This window comes from Protopterus annectens, chromosome 3.part0 (assembly GCF_019279795.1).
Source record: "Protopterus annectens isolate FY-2018-M chromosome 3.part0, PAN1.0, whole genome shotgun sequence".
Classification (NCBI taxonomy): Eukaryota; Metazoa; Chordata; order Ceratodontiformes; family Protopteridae; genus Protopterus; species Protopterus annectens.
This window is the reverse complement of record NC_056731.1, coordinates 1116843844-1116864433: the sequence shown is the minus strand read 5'-3', so window position 1 is coordinate 1116864433 and position 20590 is coordinate 1116843844. Positions and strand designations below refer to the sequence as shown.

The following is a 20590-nucleotide window of genomic DNA, read 5'->3' as shown; positions in this document are numbered from 1 at the left end:
TTGGAGAGGGGAGATATGATTGCTATAGGTCTAAAGTTATTAATGTTTATTGACTTTCCGTCTTTGTGCAGAGGGATAATGTGTGGCTTTTTCCAGAGAGGGAATGTAAGATTCCTGGAGTGACCTATTTATAAGGATTGAGACAGGATAGGCAATGCTATTGACTGCTATTTTTAGGTACTTGCTTGGAAGGCCATCAGCTGAAGAACACAGTTTAAGTTTGTTTGAGTAGTTTTATATAGGATGTGGGCACAGGTTTAAACGTGAAAGTAGATGTAGTAATATGTGGCTGTTGGCAGGGTTTTTGATTAGATGTTGAGGAATCCTTGGTTAGAGATGCTATACTATCTATAACATAAGAGTTGAACTGTACTGCAGTCTTTATTGGTGAGTTATCAGGAGACGGGTTTAGGTTGAATTTTTGGCTGGGATGCAAGATTTCTTTAATGGATGTCCACATTTTTTAGGGTTGTATTTTAAGTATTATTCTGAAAGTTGTTCTAGAATATTTTTTGTCTTCATTTATTTGCCTTTTAGTACAATTGCAAATATGTTTTCAGGATATTGAGGTGTTTTATATTTTTTCCATTCTTTCCATGCATTTTCTCTGTCCTGCATTAGTGTGCTACTCTTTTGGATAGCCAAATTGAATTGTTTGTTTTTAGTCTCTTATTTCTAGGAGATGAAAGGCTATTTAGGATATTTAGAGAAGTTGTATTGAATTAATTTTATAGCATCGTCTAAGGGGAGAATCTTTAGGAAGTTCCAGTTAATAGATGATATTGTAGTAATGAACATTTCTGGGTTAAACTTGGAAAGGTTATACGTTATTTTATAAAGATGCTGTTTAACTGGTTGTGTGAGATGTCTGGTCATATAGCTTGGAAAATGATCACTGAGAGAGTCTGACATTGTACCTCTGCTGGTGCATTTGCTAGGGTCTGATACTATTATCCAGTCTAATAGGGAATTTGATGTCATGCTATAATGTGTGGGGCCATTAATTAGTTGTATGAAACCATATAAGTTCATGCTAGATGTATGGGAGTTAATGCCCAATCGAATGATATTCACATCACCTAATATTATTTTTTCTTGTGAAAATGTCATGGATATCCAATGTAGGATGTCTTCCAGTAAAGCTGTATTGTCACCAGGAGGGATGTAAAAGACAGTAATACATATTTGTTTGTAATTGTTTATTTTGAGAAAAGCAATATGCTCTGCTGAACTACATTTTAGCATTGGTTTGCTATAAGGGGGAATCTGGTAGGTGTTATGAAATATTAAAGCAATACCACCTCTCCTCTTTATGTGTTCATTGTGGATGATGATATAGCCAGGATGTGTAACTTTGGAATTGTTTATGCTGGGTTTAATTCAAGTTTCAGTTGCAGCGAGAGCATCAGGCTTATGTTGAGTAATCCAGGCAATGTAGTTCAGCAGTTTTATTTCTTATGCTTGTAACATTTATTGCAGTAAGAAATAGATCACCAGGGTTGGGGACTGGCTATTGTTGGGTTAGAGAAGTGATTAAGAGAAAATTATATTTGTGTTCAATGTGATAGGTGGGGCCAGGATTAGGGTGTTTATCTCCTCTTCTCCTAGAAGGATTTTAGTATATTGGGGAATTATGCATACTTGTTTTTTGGAAGAGGATTTTTGCATTCTTACACTTGAAAATCAGAGAAGGTGTTCATAGGTAGGTACTAGGCTATCGGCCCAAGGGCCTACGTAAGCCTAGCCAACAAGGTTCCCTGGCTTACGCCACCCAAGAAAGTTATTTTCCTTTGCCACTGTTGAGCAGACACAGAAGTGATCCCCGGGGTGTATTTCCTATTTCTCATCCACTCATCAAGATTTTTCTTGAAGAGTGCTAATGAAGAACTTTGCTTGACATAGATGGGTAGCCTGTTCCAGAGTATGGGAAATCTCTGGGGTCTTGAGGCTACCAGTATGATAAGCTCCTGTAAGTCTTTTACCAGGGAGGTCAGCCTTATAGTTGGAGGTCCCCATCAGAGCTGGATCAAATACCCAGTACTAGCTGAGGGACCTAATCAGTGCTTCCTTCCCACTATAGTCATTCAGCATCAAGAAAATGTTTCTGTACAAGTTACTGATACACACTCATGGTCACCACGTAAGTTACATGATTGTGCATCAGTGTGGTACTGAATATATAAAATAAAATTACCTGTTCAGGAGTCTGTTCATCATCCCTATGCCTTACGCATTACTGAATGATCACCTACTCGTATGTTTCTGAAATCTGGTTGACCTGCTTCAAAATACTACACGTATACACTGTGGCCTTGATTTTTCCATATATCAAGGCAAGCAGTTAATAGGATGTTCCATTTTTTGTCTGAAATTTGAAAAAAAAATAATTAACCATCTCCAACCCTGTTCACTTCAGATTGGGATTGGCAGTATTGACATTGATGTGAGATATAGTTTCCTGTCCCTGTAGAGAAAAATTTGCAGTTGTGGATCTAATCCATTGTTGCACTATGAGTGCTAATACTGTGTAGCCTGAAGAGGTAACTCACTGAAACTGCCTGAGTTATAATGATTGAAGATGGTCAGAAGGCTAAAAGACTTTGGAATCGTACCTTTCAGCTATCCGGTATTTGTGGGAAAATCCCAAATTTCATTGTAAAATAAAAAGGTGCCACTGAGTTATGAGTGGCCCCTTTAAATCATATTTTTTTACAGTTTCATCTGATGTTGAACATGTTGTCGTTATTAGAATCATGACTGAGTCCCTGGCAAATTCAGAGGTAATCCATGAAGGAAAAAACTCAGTTTCTTCACTTGCCCTGCTTTGCTACATAAAGCGGTATAAATGGTCAGGCTATAAATAAAATATTTACATGCTTATACATCTGAACTTTGGTATAAAGGATTGCCATTCTGTTATTTTTGTAACTGTCATTAGTTGCTTTTGTCTGTTTTGGTTAAATGAATATTCATTTGAAAGTTTCCAGCTTTTGTATTTGTTAGGGCCAAAGCTATAGCATATAATAGTGTCATTTCATACACAGCATCCTTAAAGCAGATTTATGACTTTTTGTCTACCTGTGAAGTGCATAGCTTATTTGCATCTCACTTTCTGCTGGTTAATTCTCTATTCATCAAAAACCATATGTTAAGTTTATGACTTAAGAGTTGTTCTAAAGTACATGTTGTCATGTGTTTACTCTGGTAGTGACTACTTCATTTTATATTTTTATGGCATATATAGCTAAGTAGAAACTACCAATGTAGAAGGCTTTTCCTTAGTAAAGAAGCTGTTTCAAAAAAAAAAAAAAGAAGACCCAATATTACTGATACATAAAGTCAAGTACTGTAAAAGAGAGAGTGATTCATTGTTTATTTAGCACCCTTGTATTTGTATGTCACACACACACGTACATATGGTAGCATATGGTATATTATGAATCATTAACCATTTCAAATTCAAAACATTGTTTAATTTCTCTGTGGAGGTCTTTTGCAGAATGTATTCTGTTCTTTCTTTTGCCGTCTCTTGCATTTTTCTCTCTCAAACGTGTATGGCATGGCTGGACTGAAAGTGTTGTAAAAAGTAAAGACAGTGGCATAACAAGGTGGCACACGTGGATGTGGCCTTTGATACTGTACAGTGTCAGATAAGATCATAAAAAGAAGTTATGTTCTTACCATAGCATTTCATCTGTGTTGTTGATCTTCATTCATTCTTGACTGATGGGTTCAGTTCCGACCTCTCGGAACCAAACCAGCCATTATACATAGCTCGTGCCAGCCAAAAACTCTCAAGCTAAGGCTCTACTCACAGTACCCCTCTTCCCATTACCACATATTGAGTGTGCATTACAGTTAAGAAAATACAGAAGCTCTATCTGAAGTGTAACCCTATAACATCCCAGGACTAGGTCCAAACCTCTAGGAGTCTTTTGTAGAGGGTAGGAGGGTTGGATGTCAAGAATGAAAGGAGGTCGACAACACAAATGGAACGTTATGGTAAAAACATAACTTCTTTATCTGATGTTGTCAATCTTCATTCATTCTTGACTGATGGGACAGAGTTCCCAGCTACTTTAGATCCTGAGAGGCCCTAAGGAAAGATATTCCTGAGCACCATAGAGCAAAAGATGCTCTTCTCCTTGAGACCATATCTAATTTGTAATGGGTTATAAAGGTATGTGGAGTAGACAAGTTTCAGCTGCACACATGTCTTCCATAGAAGCCCTGGCATGAAAGACCGCTGAAGTGGAAACAGATCTGATAGAATAAGCCCTAACTGTAGTAGACAGTTTGAGTTTATTTTGATTGTACATAAAGGTAATACAGTCTCTAAGCTATTTTGACAAGGTGACCTTTGTTGCAGGTTTGCGCAATCTGGGTCCTGAAAAGGATATTGATAGTTGTTCTGATTTTCTAGAAGTCTTTGTTTTGTCCAAGTAAAAACTTAATTGTCTGTGGACGTCCAGCAAGTTTAAGCAGTACTCTCCTTTGTTTGCAAAATTTGGGAAGAAGCCTGGTAAGTCTTTGGGCTGGTTGATATTAGATTATGATACCACTTGGGGAAGGAAGGTAGGATTGGTTCTGAGTGATGCTTTTTCTTTGTGAAAAATGATATAGGGATGATTCACACATAAAGCTTGCAACTCTGAAATTCTCCTAGCAGACGTGATAGCTATTAAGAAGAGGATCTTCCAAGATAAAAACTTGAGATCACAAGTAGCTGCTGGCTCAAAGGGCTGTCGAACTAGACATTGTAAGATTAAGGTCAAATCCCATGGTGCTACAGGATCTTTGAATGGGGTGTTTAAATGCAGAGTGCCTTTAAGAAAAATTTTGCATAAACGATGAGCCTTTAAGAAAAATTTTGCATAAATGATGAGACATCAAGGAATGGTCATCAAAACCATTATGAAAATTTGAAATTTTTTTTTTTGAAAATTGCCATCAATGGTATAACAGGAATACCCGAAAGGGTAAAAAGGAAAGGAGAACGTAACAACAGTGGTATTTAAGGATTACCTATCGGTAAAGGGGGCGGGGAGAGAGAGAGAAAAGGAAGGTAAGTTAACAGTGATGGTAACAAGAAATACCGTTATGTAAAATGGAGTGGGTAGAAAAGGTAACCTTAGTCAAAAAACGCACTCAGAATAATAGCAGTGGAAATCAAGAGAAACTAAACGAGAGTCTACCACCAATTAAATAATGAAAAAAAAAACAGTAAATACAAGCACTTAGCTGAAAATAGTGGCTGATGCATCAAATTTTCAGAGCGGCAAATGAGATCTGAGGTTGTGGGAAGAGGGGTATTGTGGGTCGAGCCTTACCTCGAGTGTTTTGGACTGGTGCGAGCTATGTATAATGGCCGAGTCAGTTCCGAGAGGACAGAGCCGAACCCATCAATCAAGAATGAATGAAGAATGACAAAATCAGATCATTTATTAAGAATTCTTTTTTTCATTGTCAGTCTCATATCCTGGCTTTTTATAAGTGATCAAAATTATATTTTTGGAAGTTGATTCTAACAAAACATATCCATCTGATGCTGAGGTGGTAGATGTCGTATGTGGACTTAACGTATAGTTGAAATGCTAGATGTCTTGTAATAGTATCTCTGAGCAAATCCCACACTTACAGCCCTTGGAACAACAAGTTCTGATACATTGTAGCATGCTTTGCATTAACATAAAAATGACTCCACATTATGCTCGTGCCTCCTGGCAAATATGTTTTTGAGTAGAGAGTTCAGGAACAATGCAAATCTAGAGATGAAGTAATGATGAATATTCTGGCTTTCCCAAGCTAGCCCATAACTGTTTTGTAAAGCATGGGTGAGCACAGGTAGCAAAGATCGTCCGTCGTATCAAAAATGTGTTAATAAAAAATCCTTTGTTCTCGAATAATTGTCACTCATCTGTTCATGATGAAGTAGAATTAGCAAATGGCAACGCTGTTTAATTACACCAGTCATAAGACCAGTAAATGAATGGATGGTGACGGGTTTTTTTTTTTTTTTTTTTTTTAACAAGAAACATCTTTATTAAATTGCCATGTGTGATGGATGGTGACAGCCTTAACTTAATGTGCAAGATCCCCTCCTGTTGTGATATTTGTGACATTAATACTCCATAGCTGCTATACTGGCTCAGTGACAGTAGTGCACAACTACTGACACTTGTAAATAAATATGACATTTTGGGTGACTTACTAGCATGTTAGTGACACTGTTTGGATACCAGATAAAAAGCTGCAGTGACCTACTTGTGTTCCAAGCTGTCAATCGACATATATCTGTAGGATGTGGGAGTACAACCAGTCAGTACCATTATTACTGCATATACCTACCTTTACAGGAATAGAAAAATTGAGGAATTTTCCTTGGGTGTTTATAACATGAAAATTGCATATTGCTACTAAAATAGTAGTCTGCAAATAAAAATTGATTTTGTACAGTTCTGTTGGCCTCTGTCTTTCTTTCTCCCTCATGTTTTCTTTCTTTGCTTTGGGAGCCCATCGTCAGTGTGCAAAGTAATGGGTCTTACCAATATTTTTAGTAGGTCAGGTAATAATCAAGGAGTGGTTTTCTTTCATAAATCAATAACTGGAAACTTAAATTCTCTAGGCAGATTAGGACTTCATTACTCACCTAGTCTACCCATTGTTTACTGGATAATACCCTTCTTGTTCTCTTAAAGGTGACACTATGCCTGCACACTGAATTCCAGAATTCAATCACTTTTTTTTTTTTTACAGTACTTCAGGAAAGTATATATAAATATTTACCACCCTTTCTGTGAACTGTGATATAATTATTTATCACGTTTTCCCTGAGTCACAGACCTCACACCCTAAAACTCTGTTGTAGTGTTTTCATATATATATATATATATATATATATATATATATATATATTTATATATATATATATATATATATATATATTTTTTTTTTTTTTTTAAGGAAATGTGCTCCCATTTCCTCCTTTGCTTTTATATGAATTGTTTGCTGTCCTACTCACTTAGGAGTGGTTGAACATTTCTGTTGTTAATTCCTATGGCACAGAGGAAGGACTAAGGATTGTTGCCTTCACAGGCCTGGTTATTCTGGAGAGCCCAAGTACTACAGCAGTTGGACAGAGGGAAATTATGAAAGTGGTCAGTATCACCTTGCTCATCCAGGAGGTGATCATTTGGAAGAGTGTGTGGTGGCTACAACAGTGCTATCCTCTTAGGGCAGTCCTATGTGAGCCAGTCAATGTGCAGCACTGTAGCAAGGGTTTAGCATGAGAAAATATGTACTGAATTTCATAGCACTGCAGGGCTTACCTCATCAAGGAGTTTGCCTACTACCATGGGGAGGAGCAAGAACATAATAAAATATTTGAACTGGCTGTGGATGTTGGCTGTGCAATGCCCATCCATTGGCCCAGCAATCAAGGAGCCTCAGTCCTCACCACTAACACCAGTGAGGGGTGTCCACATAGGGGAGGATAACAAATACACACACAGTAAAGTACAATTTCCCTTAAGAGCACACAGAGATCACAGTCAGTCTGGGGATAGTTTCTCCCTTTCTCTCCAGATCCCCAATAAGACTCCCAACTGGCACAGCTATAGGGTCCAGATCTCAGCCTAGTGGGCAAGCTAAAACCTCCAGCACCCTCTCTGTCCGACCAGTGCTTCGTGTCCCTGCCCAAGTAGCTGACACACACATACTTTGAGATAAGAGTTATATACAACCACACAGACACTCCTGGGGAAGGCTGGCACAGGTTTCCAGCTGTATCCCTTTTACCCAAGCTATAAGGTAGAAATCATTTCCACCACCCACTAATATTTATCAACTACTAAAAAGGCCCTTATCAAATGGTGTCCAATTCTACTGTGCAGTATTATTATCCAAATGGTAAGTGCAACTGAACAGTCAAGGCTTATTTGGAGTAGCTTGGACAGTATCACTATATACATGCAGTGTACACTAAAGCTTAAATTATATCTACATAAAACAGCCACAGCTGAAAGGATTAAAAATATTTAATAATAAATAATAAAAACACCAGACAATATTTCTTACTACATAGTGCTAGTCAAGAGTTCAGAGATCACAGTGAAATACTTAAAATAATTCAGTAGAAAAGTTCTGACATCAATACAGAAAAAGGACTAATCTAATCTTCCTATTTCCTAGCTGTATCTAAGAGAAAACACAGTTCTAAACTAAACTTGCATATAGAGCATAGGCAGTGCTGGTGAGATGGATGTTCTCAAGACAAAAATGCAAAATACTGTCTGATTCTAACACAGTGCTGCTTCACATTACATAATTCTTAACAATTTTCTGTTTTTTCCAGGCTAACAGAAACTCGGAGGTTAATAGCCCTTTTGATCTTGCAGCTGGTCAGGAAGCCAGAGCAATAAAAGAAATTATACATGTAAATTCTAGCCATTAACTTTGGCCTCAAAACAGTAGGAAGAATTCCTTCATTTAGGCATCTCAGCTCCAAGTTTTGACATCAAGTAATTACACGATGCTTGACTTATCAGCTTTCCTACAGCAGAGTGCACTGTTCCATTTATTCAGTTCCACATTTAAGGCCTTCACCTGTCTTCACAGGCTGTATGGTCTCTAACTGTTGTAGCTGTGCCTCCTTTGGTGGTTAGGTTGGGGAAAAGGAGTGCCCATTTAGAGGCTGTACAGGGCTAAATTATTAACGCTTGAGGGGATTTCAAAATAAAACAGAAAAATATTACTGGCTTTTTGTTCCAAACGCCTCTTTTCCTGAAGACTAGCTATTAAACCCATTCAGTTTCTTTCTTTCTATGTTATACTCTCTGATGCAGACCTGCATCTCTTTTATTGGCCTCATCTTGTATTTTTTGACACCGGTATTTAAGAAGGGTGCAGTCAGCAATGTTTGCTAGGCTTTGGGGATGTCTGTCAATGTAAATGATGGACCCTGCTGATATGATAAAGTTAAAAAGACATTAGTCTGTCGTGTAGGACTAGTGTGCATTTGTATAAAGCAATTTAGAATACTTTACTATGGCCATTTTTACTACAATAAGACTTGTGATGTGTACATAGTCAATAAAGTGGCTGTAATTGTTGAGTACAAATATTGATAGAGTATAATGATAGCAGTTTGTCACCTTTTATAGTTGAAATATTCTGGTCTTACTTTTGTCATTCATGTTTCCGACATTTAGTTTCACTGCTTATTGGAATTTCAGACATTTGGTTTCACTGCTTATTGGAATAGATGTTCAAAACTACAAATTTACAATGTGCTATAACAAATGTTGCTGTATTAAAAAAGAAATCTAATTTAAAACAATCAGGAAGGTGAATCAAAGAACACATGGGTTTATGCGTGGCCCTAAAAATGTATGTCAGGAGGCCCACGGTGCACTTTATCTGCCACTAGTCAAACAAATTTTCACTGAATGTAAATTTCAATAATTTTTAATGCATGTGAGTTTAAGTGGGAGAGGAGTTTGCTGCTGTTCATGTTACGTATGTTTTCAATGTGTAACTGCTTTGTTTGGCAAATGGCAATCAGTGTTTGTGCTACAACATTTGATGTAAAAGTTTTAAATTAAATCCATTTCTGCAATCATTGTAAAAGTTAAGAAAAAAAATATTATGGACGCTTACAGGTCTGAACAATGTTTATGATAATTTGGGGAAAGTCCGCCAAGTAATGGGACAGTGGAATGGCTTTTGGGGAGGTGAGGTGTTTGGTCTATTACCCTGCCTCTGGACCTATTTGACTATGATCTATTTCTGGTCCCCATCCCTGTACACAAGATAGGAAAGTAGTTGGGTAGTGGCTTGAATGCCTTCCCTAATTAGCACTCCATTTCAGCTCAGTTTTTTGTATTCATGTTATTGGCAGTGTTATCGGGTCCGATTCCCCTATTCCTTTGTCCAACTTTATCTTTAAATTCACAAGTGCCTCGGTGGCATGGCTGGTGCTGCTTTTCATTGCTAAGCTCCAGAGGTGTCAGCAAAACAGCAGTGGTTAATAAACTGACGCTCACAAGAGGAAACCAGTGGTTCTTAATCAGAATTTTGCTTGCTGACTTCCACAGGTCATCACTGAAATGTCATAAAACACATCCTACTAAACAGAGTGATTTGTACCAGTGTTATCAGCGATTTTATCCATGGGTGAAATCTGTTAAAAAAAACTTGATGCTTTTAGTGTAGCTATAGAGACAATGTGAAATAACTATGCTTTGTTCGAAGTACGAATGAATGTTGTCAGTTTCTAGAGCTGTTGTATTTGTCCTGAAAGCTTGTTGTTGACAGTGAGTCTGAATGTTGTGGGAGGTTAATTTGCATTATGGTTCTAGCTGTGTGTATCTCTATAAACCTTCTTTTCAGTCCTAATGCTGTTGATCACTGTTTTAGGACAAACCTTGGTGAGAGCATTCTTTATCTTTGGGTAGAAAGAATCCGTGAATTTCTTGTGGAAAAATCACTTTCTGATGACCCAGGTAAAAGATCTGTTTATTAGTAGTTGCATTTTGTTGTTGTAGAGGCTCATCAATGTGGATTTGGGAAATGCAGAATTTAAAAGGGCAGTGCCATCCCTTGGAAGAATGTGGTTGTATTATATGTTTTTGTACAGTGTCTTGAATGTTTTATTTGTCAAATTTACTGGTCAGAGAGATTCCACATGGTTCGCAATTTTTTTTACAGGGGAGATGTAGAGTAAAGCTTCAGCAGAGTATATACACAGGATATATACACAGATAATAATGTCATATAACAGGTAACCATGGCTATTCTGTGTAGTCTTTTTTTTTCTACTTTGTGTGTTTTTGAGGCTCAAAATCTCAGAAATCACTTGCTTGTTCATGTTTGAAACAAGTGATTGACTGAGATCACTTTTAATGGTTTTGGAACTTTTCTGTTTGGAGAGTGGTGCTTGCTTTTCTGCACAAATCACTTAGTGCTGTCGCTTTGCTTTACATGAAGTAGGTGACATTTAAAGTTTTATAAGTGAGGTTTGACACATGCCGAATCTAGTTTTGATTTTTCATATTAAAAGCACTTGTTTAGTCATTTATTTGTGTCTGACTGTTAATGACCCCAAGAACTTTTAGGCTCTGTAACAACTGCTTCTTTATGTTCTTGTAAGTTCATGCTCATTACTTCAGTAATGTTTTCTGTCTTAGACTGTGCCACCCCATTCTTTCCATACTTAAATTTGGCAAAATAGCTCACAGTCCTCCTCAGACGTCAGGATCTAGATTTATTAGATGAATGATGATAAATACTGAAATGACTTAAGCAATTGTTAAAAGTGCTGAACCACACTGCATGAACTGCACAACTGTATCGTACCACGTGTCAGTCTGTCAGTAAAATGAAGAGTGACAGCAGCAGCATTTAAGTATGCCTTTTATATTGTAAGTCTTGTAAATTGAGTATTTATTCATTGGCAGCATTTAGATGAAACAGAAGATGTTTTGTAGTCCTCTATCGCCTTCATTCTTACACATGGGTTCGGAGCCGATCCTCAGCTTCGATTCAGCCTGTTACAAAGCTCAAAGTCTTCAAGTTGTCTCATGGCTAGGTAGGTATCCCATAGTGCACCAGTATAATCCCCAGATCTCGTTTGCCGCGTCGACATGTTCAGATGTGCTTCTTCTTGGCCGTGGCTAAGTTTAACACATTTTGCTATTTTTTCTATATTACAATTTAACTTTTCAATTTATATAGCTTTTGCTAGTGTTTAACTATCGTTAGAGTAGTCTCATTATTGCTGAAGTGGTTTCTTTCTTCACTTTAGTTAATTATTGTTGAGAACAGGTTGGCCATTGGTCTTGTTGTTCTGTTTGGTATCCTTGTGCCAGTTTGTTCTGTTTAATGGGCGTTTTGCCCTTTGTTGTTAATTGCTCTGCTTGTTAGCTTAGAAAGTTTGGTAGTTCATTAGTTTAATAAATATTTAGTGCTTACTGTTAAGGTGTGTGTTTGCACTCAATTTAGCCTTTCCATGTACAGTGTTTTTAGTGTGCGGTGTTTTAGTGTGAGTTAGCCTTACACTATTTCCACCCAGATATTAGTTGGATATTTAGCTATTTAGTTGACAAGGGTTCTTTGATATTTCCAACCCATTTGGTTCTACGTCATTGAATTTGAATAAAGTTCCTCTCAGACAGTTGGACATTTGGGCTCATACTTTGCGTTAGTCTTCTCTTTCTAGGTCCATTTAAGTTAGAGGACCTAGTTCTTTCTCTTTTTCTCTGCCCAGGGCTAGGCCCATTTAAGTTAGAGGACCTAGTCCTCATGGTGGTGTGACTGTTAGTGCGGTAAGGGCTAGGCCTGTTAAAGTTAGAGGACCTAGTACTCATTGTGTTTGGGTTGTGTAATTTTTGCTGCACCTCCATACCATGTCTAAAGAGGCAAAAGATCATAAACCCTCGGGGTTTAAGAAATGTGTGAAATGCTCTCAGAAAATGTCTATTACCGATGGCCACAGTAACTGTGTGTATTGCCTCGGAGCCATCCATCTGCAAGAAACATGTTTGTTTTGCCATTCCTTCGGTGCCAGGGTCTTACAGGAGTGAAAGAACAAACTAATATTAAAAGGTGTCCTTAAGCCTTCTTTTGAGGAAGACTTGGCTAGTTCGTCTTCTTCTCCAAATCTCATGCATCTAAAAAAAAAAAAAAAAGGCTAAACCTTCCAAGAGGCAATCCCCGGCGCCATCCGGTGCATCGGAGCAGCCCCCTAATCTGTCAAAACCAGACAAGAATTCTCCCTCCTCGGCTCCACTGATCTTGGAACCGATTGAGGCCGTTGATACTATGACTCCAGTGTCGGCCCCATGCATTTCGGAGCCGGTCCAGAGATCCATTGCCAGTCTCCCCAACTTTAAGGTCCCCTATCTTACAGAGGTCCAGATCTCCCACACTGTCTTCCAGAAGCCTATCAGAAGATAATGTGGAGAGAGTAGTGCTTAGACTCCTGAAGTTGTCTGCCTTGCCAAAAATTCTGTTGGCTGTGATCCAGTCAGTCCCTGAGCCACTTGAATCCTTTTCCCCTACTGTGGTTCCTCCTCCAAGCTGTGCTAGGCTTTCAAGTGTTTGGTACTGCTGGTTCTGGAACCCTCGGCTCCAGCTCTCCCCAAGGTTGTCTTGGAGCCGAGCTCTGCTCGGACTCTTTCGGTGCCGTCTGGGGTGTCTAGGAGCCGAAGCTCTCCAGTTGGCCCCGACAGGGACACTTGGACCCGGACCTCTTTGGTGCCGAATCTCCCTCTCGGTGCGTCGGCTAGGATGAGCTCAGACCCTACATCTGTCTCGGAGCAGATGGCTGTGGAACTGATTACTTCCTCTGTCTCCTCAGAGCTAAGGAGGTCTTCGGAGCCAGAGAGGTCGGCCTTTGAGATGATGCGGAGTGTGCTGTCCTGTTCATCAGCTCCACCCAGGGGTACTGACACACTTCCTCCTCGGGCACCGACCTCCATCTCAGCACCTACTCCCTCTCTCGACAGCAGAGACCCGCAGCCTCAGCAGCCCCCACTATTTTGAGACCTCTCTGGAATATCCTTCTGAGGAGCCCCCTTGGTAGAGGACATGCAAGAGGAAGCATGTAGACTCCCAGGATGAGTCTCTTACCTCTGACACCAACGTCGAGGAGTCAGAAGGGTCCCCTAAGTTAGTCCTCTGATGATGTCTCCTTTGTAGACATCTTAGACATCCTTAAGCAGAGTTGCAGCTGGCCCACTGTTACCCCTTCTGAAGAAGAGTCGGTGTACCTGAAGGCTTTCGGGTCTCAACCTTCAGCCTCTTGGTTGTCTCCACCTTTCGACGAACTTCGAGACCTTGTTAGTCGAAAGGTATGGGAGACTCCTGATGCCATGGAACCAGTCCCCCTGGAGACCCAATCAATTTTTGTCAGCCCCCACGGAGAAGGAATGTTTGTCCAAGTGCATTCCTGTAGATGCCATGGTGGTGGCGGTGGCCACTAAGAAGGAACTAGTGGAGACTTCATCTTCTGTCCATCCGCCGAATAAGGAGTCTCGAACGATGGATAGATACGGGAAGTGTATCTTTTCATCGGCGGCATTCACTCTCAGATCACTGAACTACCTAACACATTTTACAAGGCTTCAGAGAGATCTCCTTAAGGAGTTGGGAGAGACTCTGCAAGGTACAGCTACTGAAGGAGTCCACGATAAGGTGTCTGCTCAGTTGTCCACCTTGAATTCCATTGTTAACTCCTCCATGAGGCTGATTTCGTATGCAGCCGATGGAGCGAGCAGGGCAAGCGGGTTCAGGAGTTTCCCTTGGGAGGCACTCTTGGATGCGCTTGTGTAATTTTGCGGAGCCGTTCAAGTCTACCTTTACCAACGCCCCCTTTGACGGTTCTTCCTTGTTTGGACCTAAGGTAAATAACACACTCACCAGGTGCGAGCAAGAAGGGAAAGTGCTCAATGCCATGGGAGTACGTTTTACTGTGCCCTCTAGATCATACCCCAAGGCTCAGAGAGGTGGTAAAATGTGGTTCAAGAAGTCCCAGAGGATTTTCCTGGATGCACAGGGTGACTCCTTTTTCAGAGGCAGAGGAGGAGGAGCAAATGGTAGACATCGCCCTAGAGGCAGGAGCTGACCGCAAAACCAGGGAGGCCGCAATTTGTTTCGAGGCCGACCCTATTAGCGCTCCTGATATGGGGCCTGACTGTGCTTCTCTGGAGCCAGTCGGGGGTCGCACTTCTTTGTATCCAAAAGCCTAGCTAAGCATCACCCAAAACAAATGGGTACAAAGAATTATCACCAGAGGTTATTCCATACCCTTTTCTCTTCCACCTCATGTTTCCAAGAGGATCCCTGATGTTCCACCCAATCACAGGGTTCAAGCAACTGTAGAAGTGAACAAGTTGCTCGCAAACAGAGTCATCCAAACTGTCCCCGCAGACCAGGTAGGATTCGGAACTTACTCCAGATTCTTTTTAGTTCCAAAATGTACAGGGGGACTAGCGGCCCATCTTGGACTTCAGCAAATTGAACGCATCCATAAAGAAGGACAAGTTCCGGAAGGTGACACTGCAGTCTATACTCCCTTTATTAGGGAAAGACACTTGGATGTGCTCAATAGGCCTCCAAGATGCATGCTACCGCATAAAAATGAACAGAGTGTCGAGGAGCCATCTACGCTTCCGGCTGGGAGCCAGTCACTACCAGTTTCATGCTCTGCCCTTTTGTCTTACCACAGCCCCCAGGGTGTTCACCAAGTGTATGGCAGTAGTGACAGCTCACCCGAGACGTCTAGGATTCCAAGTTTTTCCGTACCTGGACGACTGGCTCCTGACCACCTCCACCAGGCATCTACTTCTTCAAACCAGAGATTCCACTATCCAACTTTGTGTCCAGTTGGGGATTACTGTAAATTGGGGAAAGTCTGCCTTATCGCCCTCTCAATTTGTGACATTTATAGGTGCAGAAATAGACACAGTCACCATGTTAGCTCGTCTTCCAGCAGAAAGAGCACAGAACTTCGTACAAGTCCTTTGTCTACTTCCCCTCCGAAAAGTCAAGGCAAAGACAGTGCTGAAACCATGGCCTCCACCATATTGCTAGTCCCTCTTGCCAGATTACACATGCAGATTCTTCAATGGCTCCTATCATCCTAGTGGTCCTTCCAACAACTACCTCTATCCCACCACATCATTTTAACAGACTCCTGCAAAAAGGACCTCTGCTGGTGGATCCAACCCAACCATCTAACAACAGGCAACCCCATTCCTTCCTTGCCAACCCGTTGCTATTGTGACTATGGATGCCTCACAGATAGGGTGGGGGGCATTATCTAGGCAGGACTGTCCAAGGCACATGGCAAGATCATGAGGCTCACATGCATATCAGTGTTCTAGAGATGAGGGTGGTGTTTCTGGTGTTGCAAGCACTCCATGACCTTCTTCCTCTTGGGACGATAGCAATACAGTCAGACAACATGTCAGTAGTATGGTATCTCAACAAACAAGGCGGAACCAGATCTTACCCCTTTTGTTGAGAAGCTATTTGTGTTTGGAAATGGGCGATATCTTCCTAGCACTTTCTAGTGGCAATGCACATCCCAGGGACAACCAACTTGATAGCTGACAAACTCAGCCAGGCAATCTTGATGCCTCATGAGTGGTCTCTGAAGCAGGAAATAGCGGAACAGATTTTCCGCAGATGGGGACAACCTTGCTGCTATCTTTTTGCCAGTCTGATAAACTCAAAATACAGCAACTGCTTTTCCCTCATCCCCCCCTCCAGAGGAGTCACTGAGAAACGCACTTGTTCACGATTGGCCCCTGGGTATCCTTTATGCTTTCCCACCTTTTCCTCTCATATCCAAGGTAATTCAGAAAGCGAAACTGTTGGGAAGCAAATTGATTCTCATCACTCCTTACTGGACTAGTCCGGTTTGGTTCACCTTTCTCGGGCCTCATCTACTAGATGATCCATGGACTCTGGACCCAGTGCCAGATCTCTTGAAGCACATGTCAGGCTCTCTTCATCCCAGCATCCACAGCCTCAATTTGATAGCTTGGCTCCTCCAGTTCCATCCCTAGTCAGGCTTCATGATTTTTCACCCACTGTGACCCACATTCTCACATCTTCTCATAAACCCTCAACTAGAAAGTTATACACCAGCAAATGGAGAAGATTTTCTATCTGGGCTGAGGAAAGAAATGTTGACCCTTACACCACATCCATTCCAGTGGTTTTAGAATTCTTGTCTTAACTTTTTCACAAGGGTTCTGCTGCTGTCACGATTAGGGTTCAGTTGGCAGCAATATCAAATTTTCATTTCGGTCAACATGAGTCTAATCTGATGTCACACAGATTGTCTAAAACCTTCCTTAAAGGTGCTACTTTGCTGAGACCTCCCTTTCAGGAACCGGTAGCTTCATGGGATCTAAACTTCGTCCTATCCAGATTAACATCTCTATCCTTTGAACCTGCTCATTCATGCTCATTGAAGTTTCTGTCTTGGAAGACTTTGTTTCTGGTGGCCATCACATCTGCTAGACAAGTATCAGAGTTACAAGCAGTGTCTAGCAAGCCATTGATTTTCCACAAAGATAGAGTATCTCTTTGCACAAATCCATCTTTTGTCCCTAAGGTTCCGGTGTTTTTTCCTAATCATTCCAACGCAGCAGAATACAGATTTCATCAGTTGGACATTCACAGACAATTACGGTTCTGTCTACACCGAACCAAGAAATTTAGGAAGTCAGACCAATTTGTTTGTATCCTTCTCTGACCCCAGATTAGGTCTTCCAGTTTCCAAAGTGACCCTTTCGAATTGGATTTCCAGTTGTATAGCCTACATTTATTCTTCCGATGGAAAACCTTTACCGTTCAAGATTAAGGCTCATTCTACAAGATCCCAGTCTACTTCTGCAGCCTTTCAAGCCAGGGTTCCAGTTGATAATATTTGTGCAGCAGCTACCTGGGTGAGCCCTCACACCTTTATTACTCATTACAAATTGAATTTAACCTCTAGGGGTAGAGCCTCCTTTGGTTCCACGGTACTCAGGAGTATTTTTCTGTGAGCCACCCAAGAATAAGGTGCTAGGAATGCTGTCCCATGTGTAAGAATGAAAGTGAGATAGGACTACAGAACATAAGGAAGTTACGTACTCACCATAATGTTCCATGTTTGTAGTCCATCTCGCCCTTCATTCTTACGAACCCACCCTCCTACCCCCTTCCTGGAAGGATCTGGAGACAGAAATTTTTTTCATAACAGGTGGAGATCTTTTATTATTTTTGTTCTTTTTGGATAGTTTTTGTTGTGTCTTTCTGTAGTTTAGCAGCAAACAAGATCTGGGGATTATACTGGTGCACCATGGGATACCTACCTAGCCACGAGCCAACTAGAAAACTTTGAGCTTTGTAATAGGCCGAGTCGGAGCAGAGGATCAGCTCCAAACCCATGTGTAACAATGAAGGGCAAGATGGACTACAAACATGGAATGTTATGGTGAGTACATAACTTGCACTGTAATAGATTTTTTTGTAGTATTGTATAATGCAGTTGATACTCCAAGGCAACAATGGGACTCTGTTATTCACTGCTCAACTTCTCTGTCCTTTTTCTCCCTATTTACTGCCCCTGCTATTAATAAACAACAGTACAGCATGCTGGGTGGCTGCAGTGGTGCAGCGGTTAGTGTTGTCACCTCACAGCAAGATTCTCTGGCTCTATTCTTGGCTGGGGTGCCTTCTGTGCAGAGTCTACTTGTCCTCCCAGTGGTCACGTGGGTTTCCTTCAGGTGCACCAGTTTCCTCCCCCATCTCAAAGACATGCTGTAGGTGGATTGGATGCTCTAAATTGGCCATAGGTGGGAGTGTGTGCCTTCTGTAGAAGGTTGGGCATTGGGCTGGCAACTTGACACCATAAAACTCCACTGCCAATCATTCTTTGGACCATTGTTCCATTGTGGTGACCTCTAACCAGGAAAAGCCGAAAGAAAAATAATACATCATTTAAAATATTTTAAGTTGACTGTTTTTCCACTAGAACAGTACCTTACCATACTGTGGTTTCACTTTTGAAAAAAATTTTATCCCACCCTGGAAAAGCTTACTGCACTCTCCAATTCATTGATATCATCAAGACCACTGAATACAGGTAGTTTTCTGGCCAGTTCCCTCCCCAAACTGACTTCACCATGGCAGTCCTAAAATCCCACCCATGCCGTCCTGTATGTCACAGCTCTCTGGTCCTTTCCCTACTCATACAGAAAGTAAAGATTAGAACAAGGAAACGTTACATGAGTCAAGTCTCCTACTGTCAATTACAGCAGGTAGCAGCTCAAATTACCGTTAGCACTTTGAAAGCTAGGGAATTTAGGTGTGAATGGGGAAGGGAGAGGAGTGAAATAGTACAATTCAGGCTTCACAGAAGACTGCAGTTTAGCCATTACAAAAAGCAGCAGCAGTAAAAAGCACTTTGAAAGTCTGTCCTGTGGCATTTGCACTGTTTATGTTTTAAGTAGTCACTGAAGGCATGAAGTGTTACTTAAAACTAACTGACTGAAAGACAGCAGTGTATGCATGTAATATCAATGCAGTGACAGGAGCTTTAGGAAAAAAGAGGCCTGCATGATGTATTTTTTACAGACAATGACTGCATTGTGGGATACCTAGAGGCAGACTAAACAATTAGAATTACTTCAGGATGCCAGACCCCATGTGATCAGACTCAGAAATTACCTATAAAAATATTTAAAACCCTGTAAATAGTCCCAGAGTGATGTTAAAATGTGGGAAACACCAAACCATGATGAAATAAACATGTTTTTTTGAGTGTGTGGGTGTGGTTCTCCTTTAAGGACTAAGCAAACTCAAAGGGGGATCTAGCACCTTTACAAATGGCATTCAGGAAAACTCATTTTGCAGATATTTGTGATCAGTGATATGGTTATGGGAGGACTTTGCCGGATCTTAATTCATCTACCTTTTTGTAATGCATATATGCACTGTCCAGCATTTCTAACAATCTTTGTAACGTGCACTTATGCATTTAAACAGATGCCATTCACGGATTGGGCATACATTTGGAGAAGGAAACTACTAGCAAAGTAGCAATGCAGAAGTGAATACTCTGATAAATTACAGGAAATCATGGTAATGTCATTAATGTACATTAGATTTATTGTCTATTTGTTAACTATCCAGGTAGATGGGCTAATCTGAGGACTATTTTTGTCTTGTGCGCAGTCGCACAAAACATGATAATAGATAGCAGTAGATTTGCTTTGCTACTGCAGTTTTAGAAACATAGGGAAATTAGAGGACATATACAGAAGTAAATATAATTTCAGTTGTATGAGTTGAGCAGCAAAGAGCAACATACAAGACAAAGTATGGGTGTGCAACTGTTCATGAAGGAGGCCTAACCATTGTTCTTGAAGCAATGACATTTTTATGTAACATGTAAATAATCAACTCACTTGCATTCCAAAACTGTGATATCTCTGGTCATTTGTAACTGTTTGAAAAAAATTGAGCTGGGTAGTTAAGACATCTTGAAAAAGGCTTTTTCACCAATAGCTAAGCTAACAAGGGGCTCACAAGAGTTAAGAGGCCCCTTGATCCTGTGAGTAGTGTCATGATTTTATAATTAATTCACAGACAAGGGCTGGAAACGTTTGTAGGTGTAAACTGCTAAAGGTCATAGATGTTTGTAACTGGCAGCAGACTAAGCTTCTGCAAAGCTGGAAAATGATGTTCATATTGAACCAGCAGTGGATTGAAATGACAAGACTTTATTCACTGGAGACTGAAATAATTTGGTGTAATGAGGGAAATTAAAGGCAGACTCAAAGTATATGCAAGTTTAGGTATTAAGTAGTTCATGTGTAAAGTCTTACCAGCATCACATGTTAAGAGCTTGGATAGTTTGTGGAAGTACCTAAGCTATTTAGAAAAACTTTCATTGATAGTCTCTATATGAAGTTTGAAAGATGTGATCAAAACCAGCTGCACAGAGATTTTTCTGCAGATGAATCCTGGCAATTGGTGGTCAGCTATTGATAACTCTGGCGCATACCTCATTTTACCTCTGGCTTTTCATACC

At 40.5% G+C, this 20590-nt stretch overlaps 1 protein-coding gene across 1 annotated transcript in view; it reads left to right on the top strand.

The window, feature by feature from the left end:
• Positions 1–20590, top strand: part of IMPACT (impact RWD domain protein) — a 1366254-nt gene that overhangs the window by 293843 nt on the left and 1051821 nt on the right. The window contains exon 5 of the mRNA XM_044065351.1: positions 10417–10502. Coding sequence (XP_043921286.1) covers positions 10417–10502 — 86 coding nt within the window. The remainder of the gene's footprint in view (positions 1–10416; positions 10503–20590) is intronic.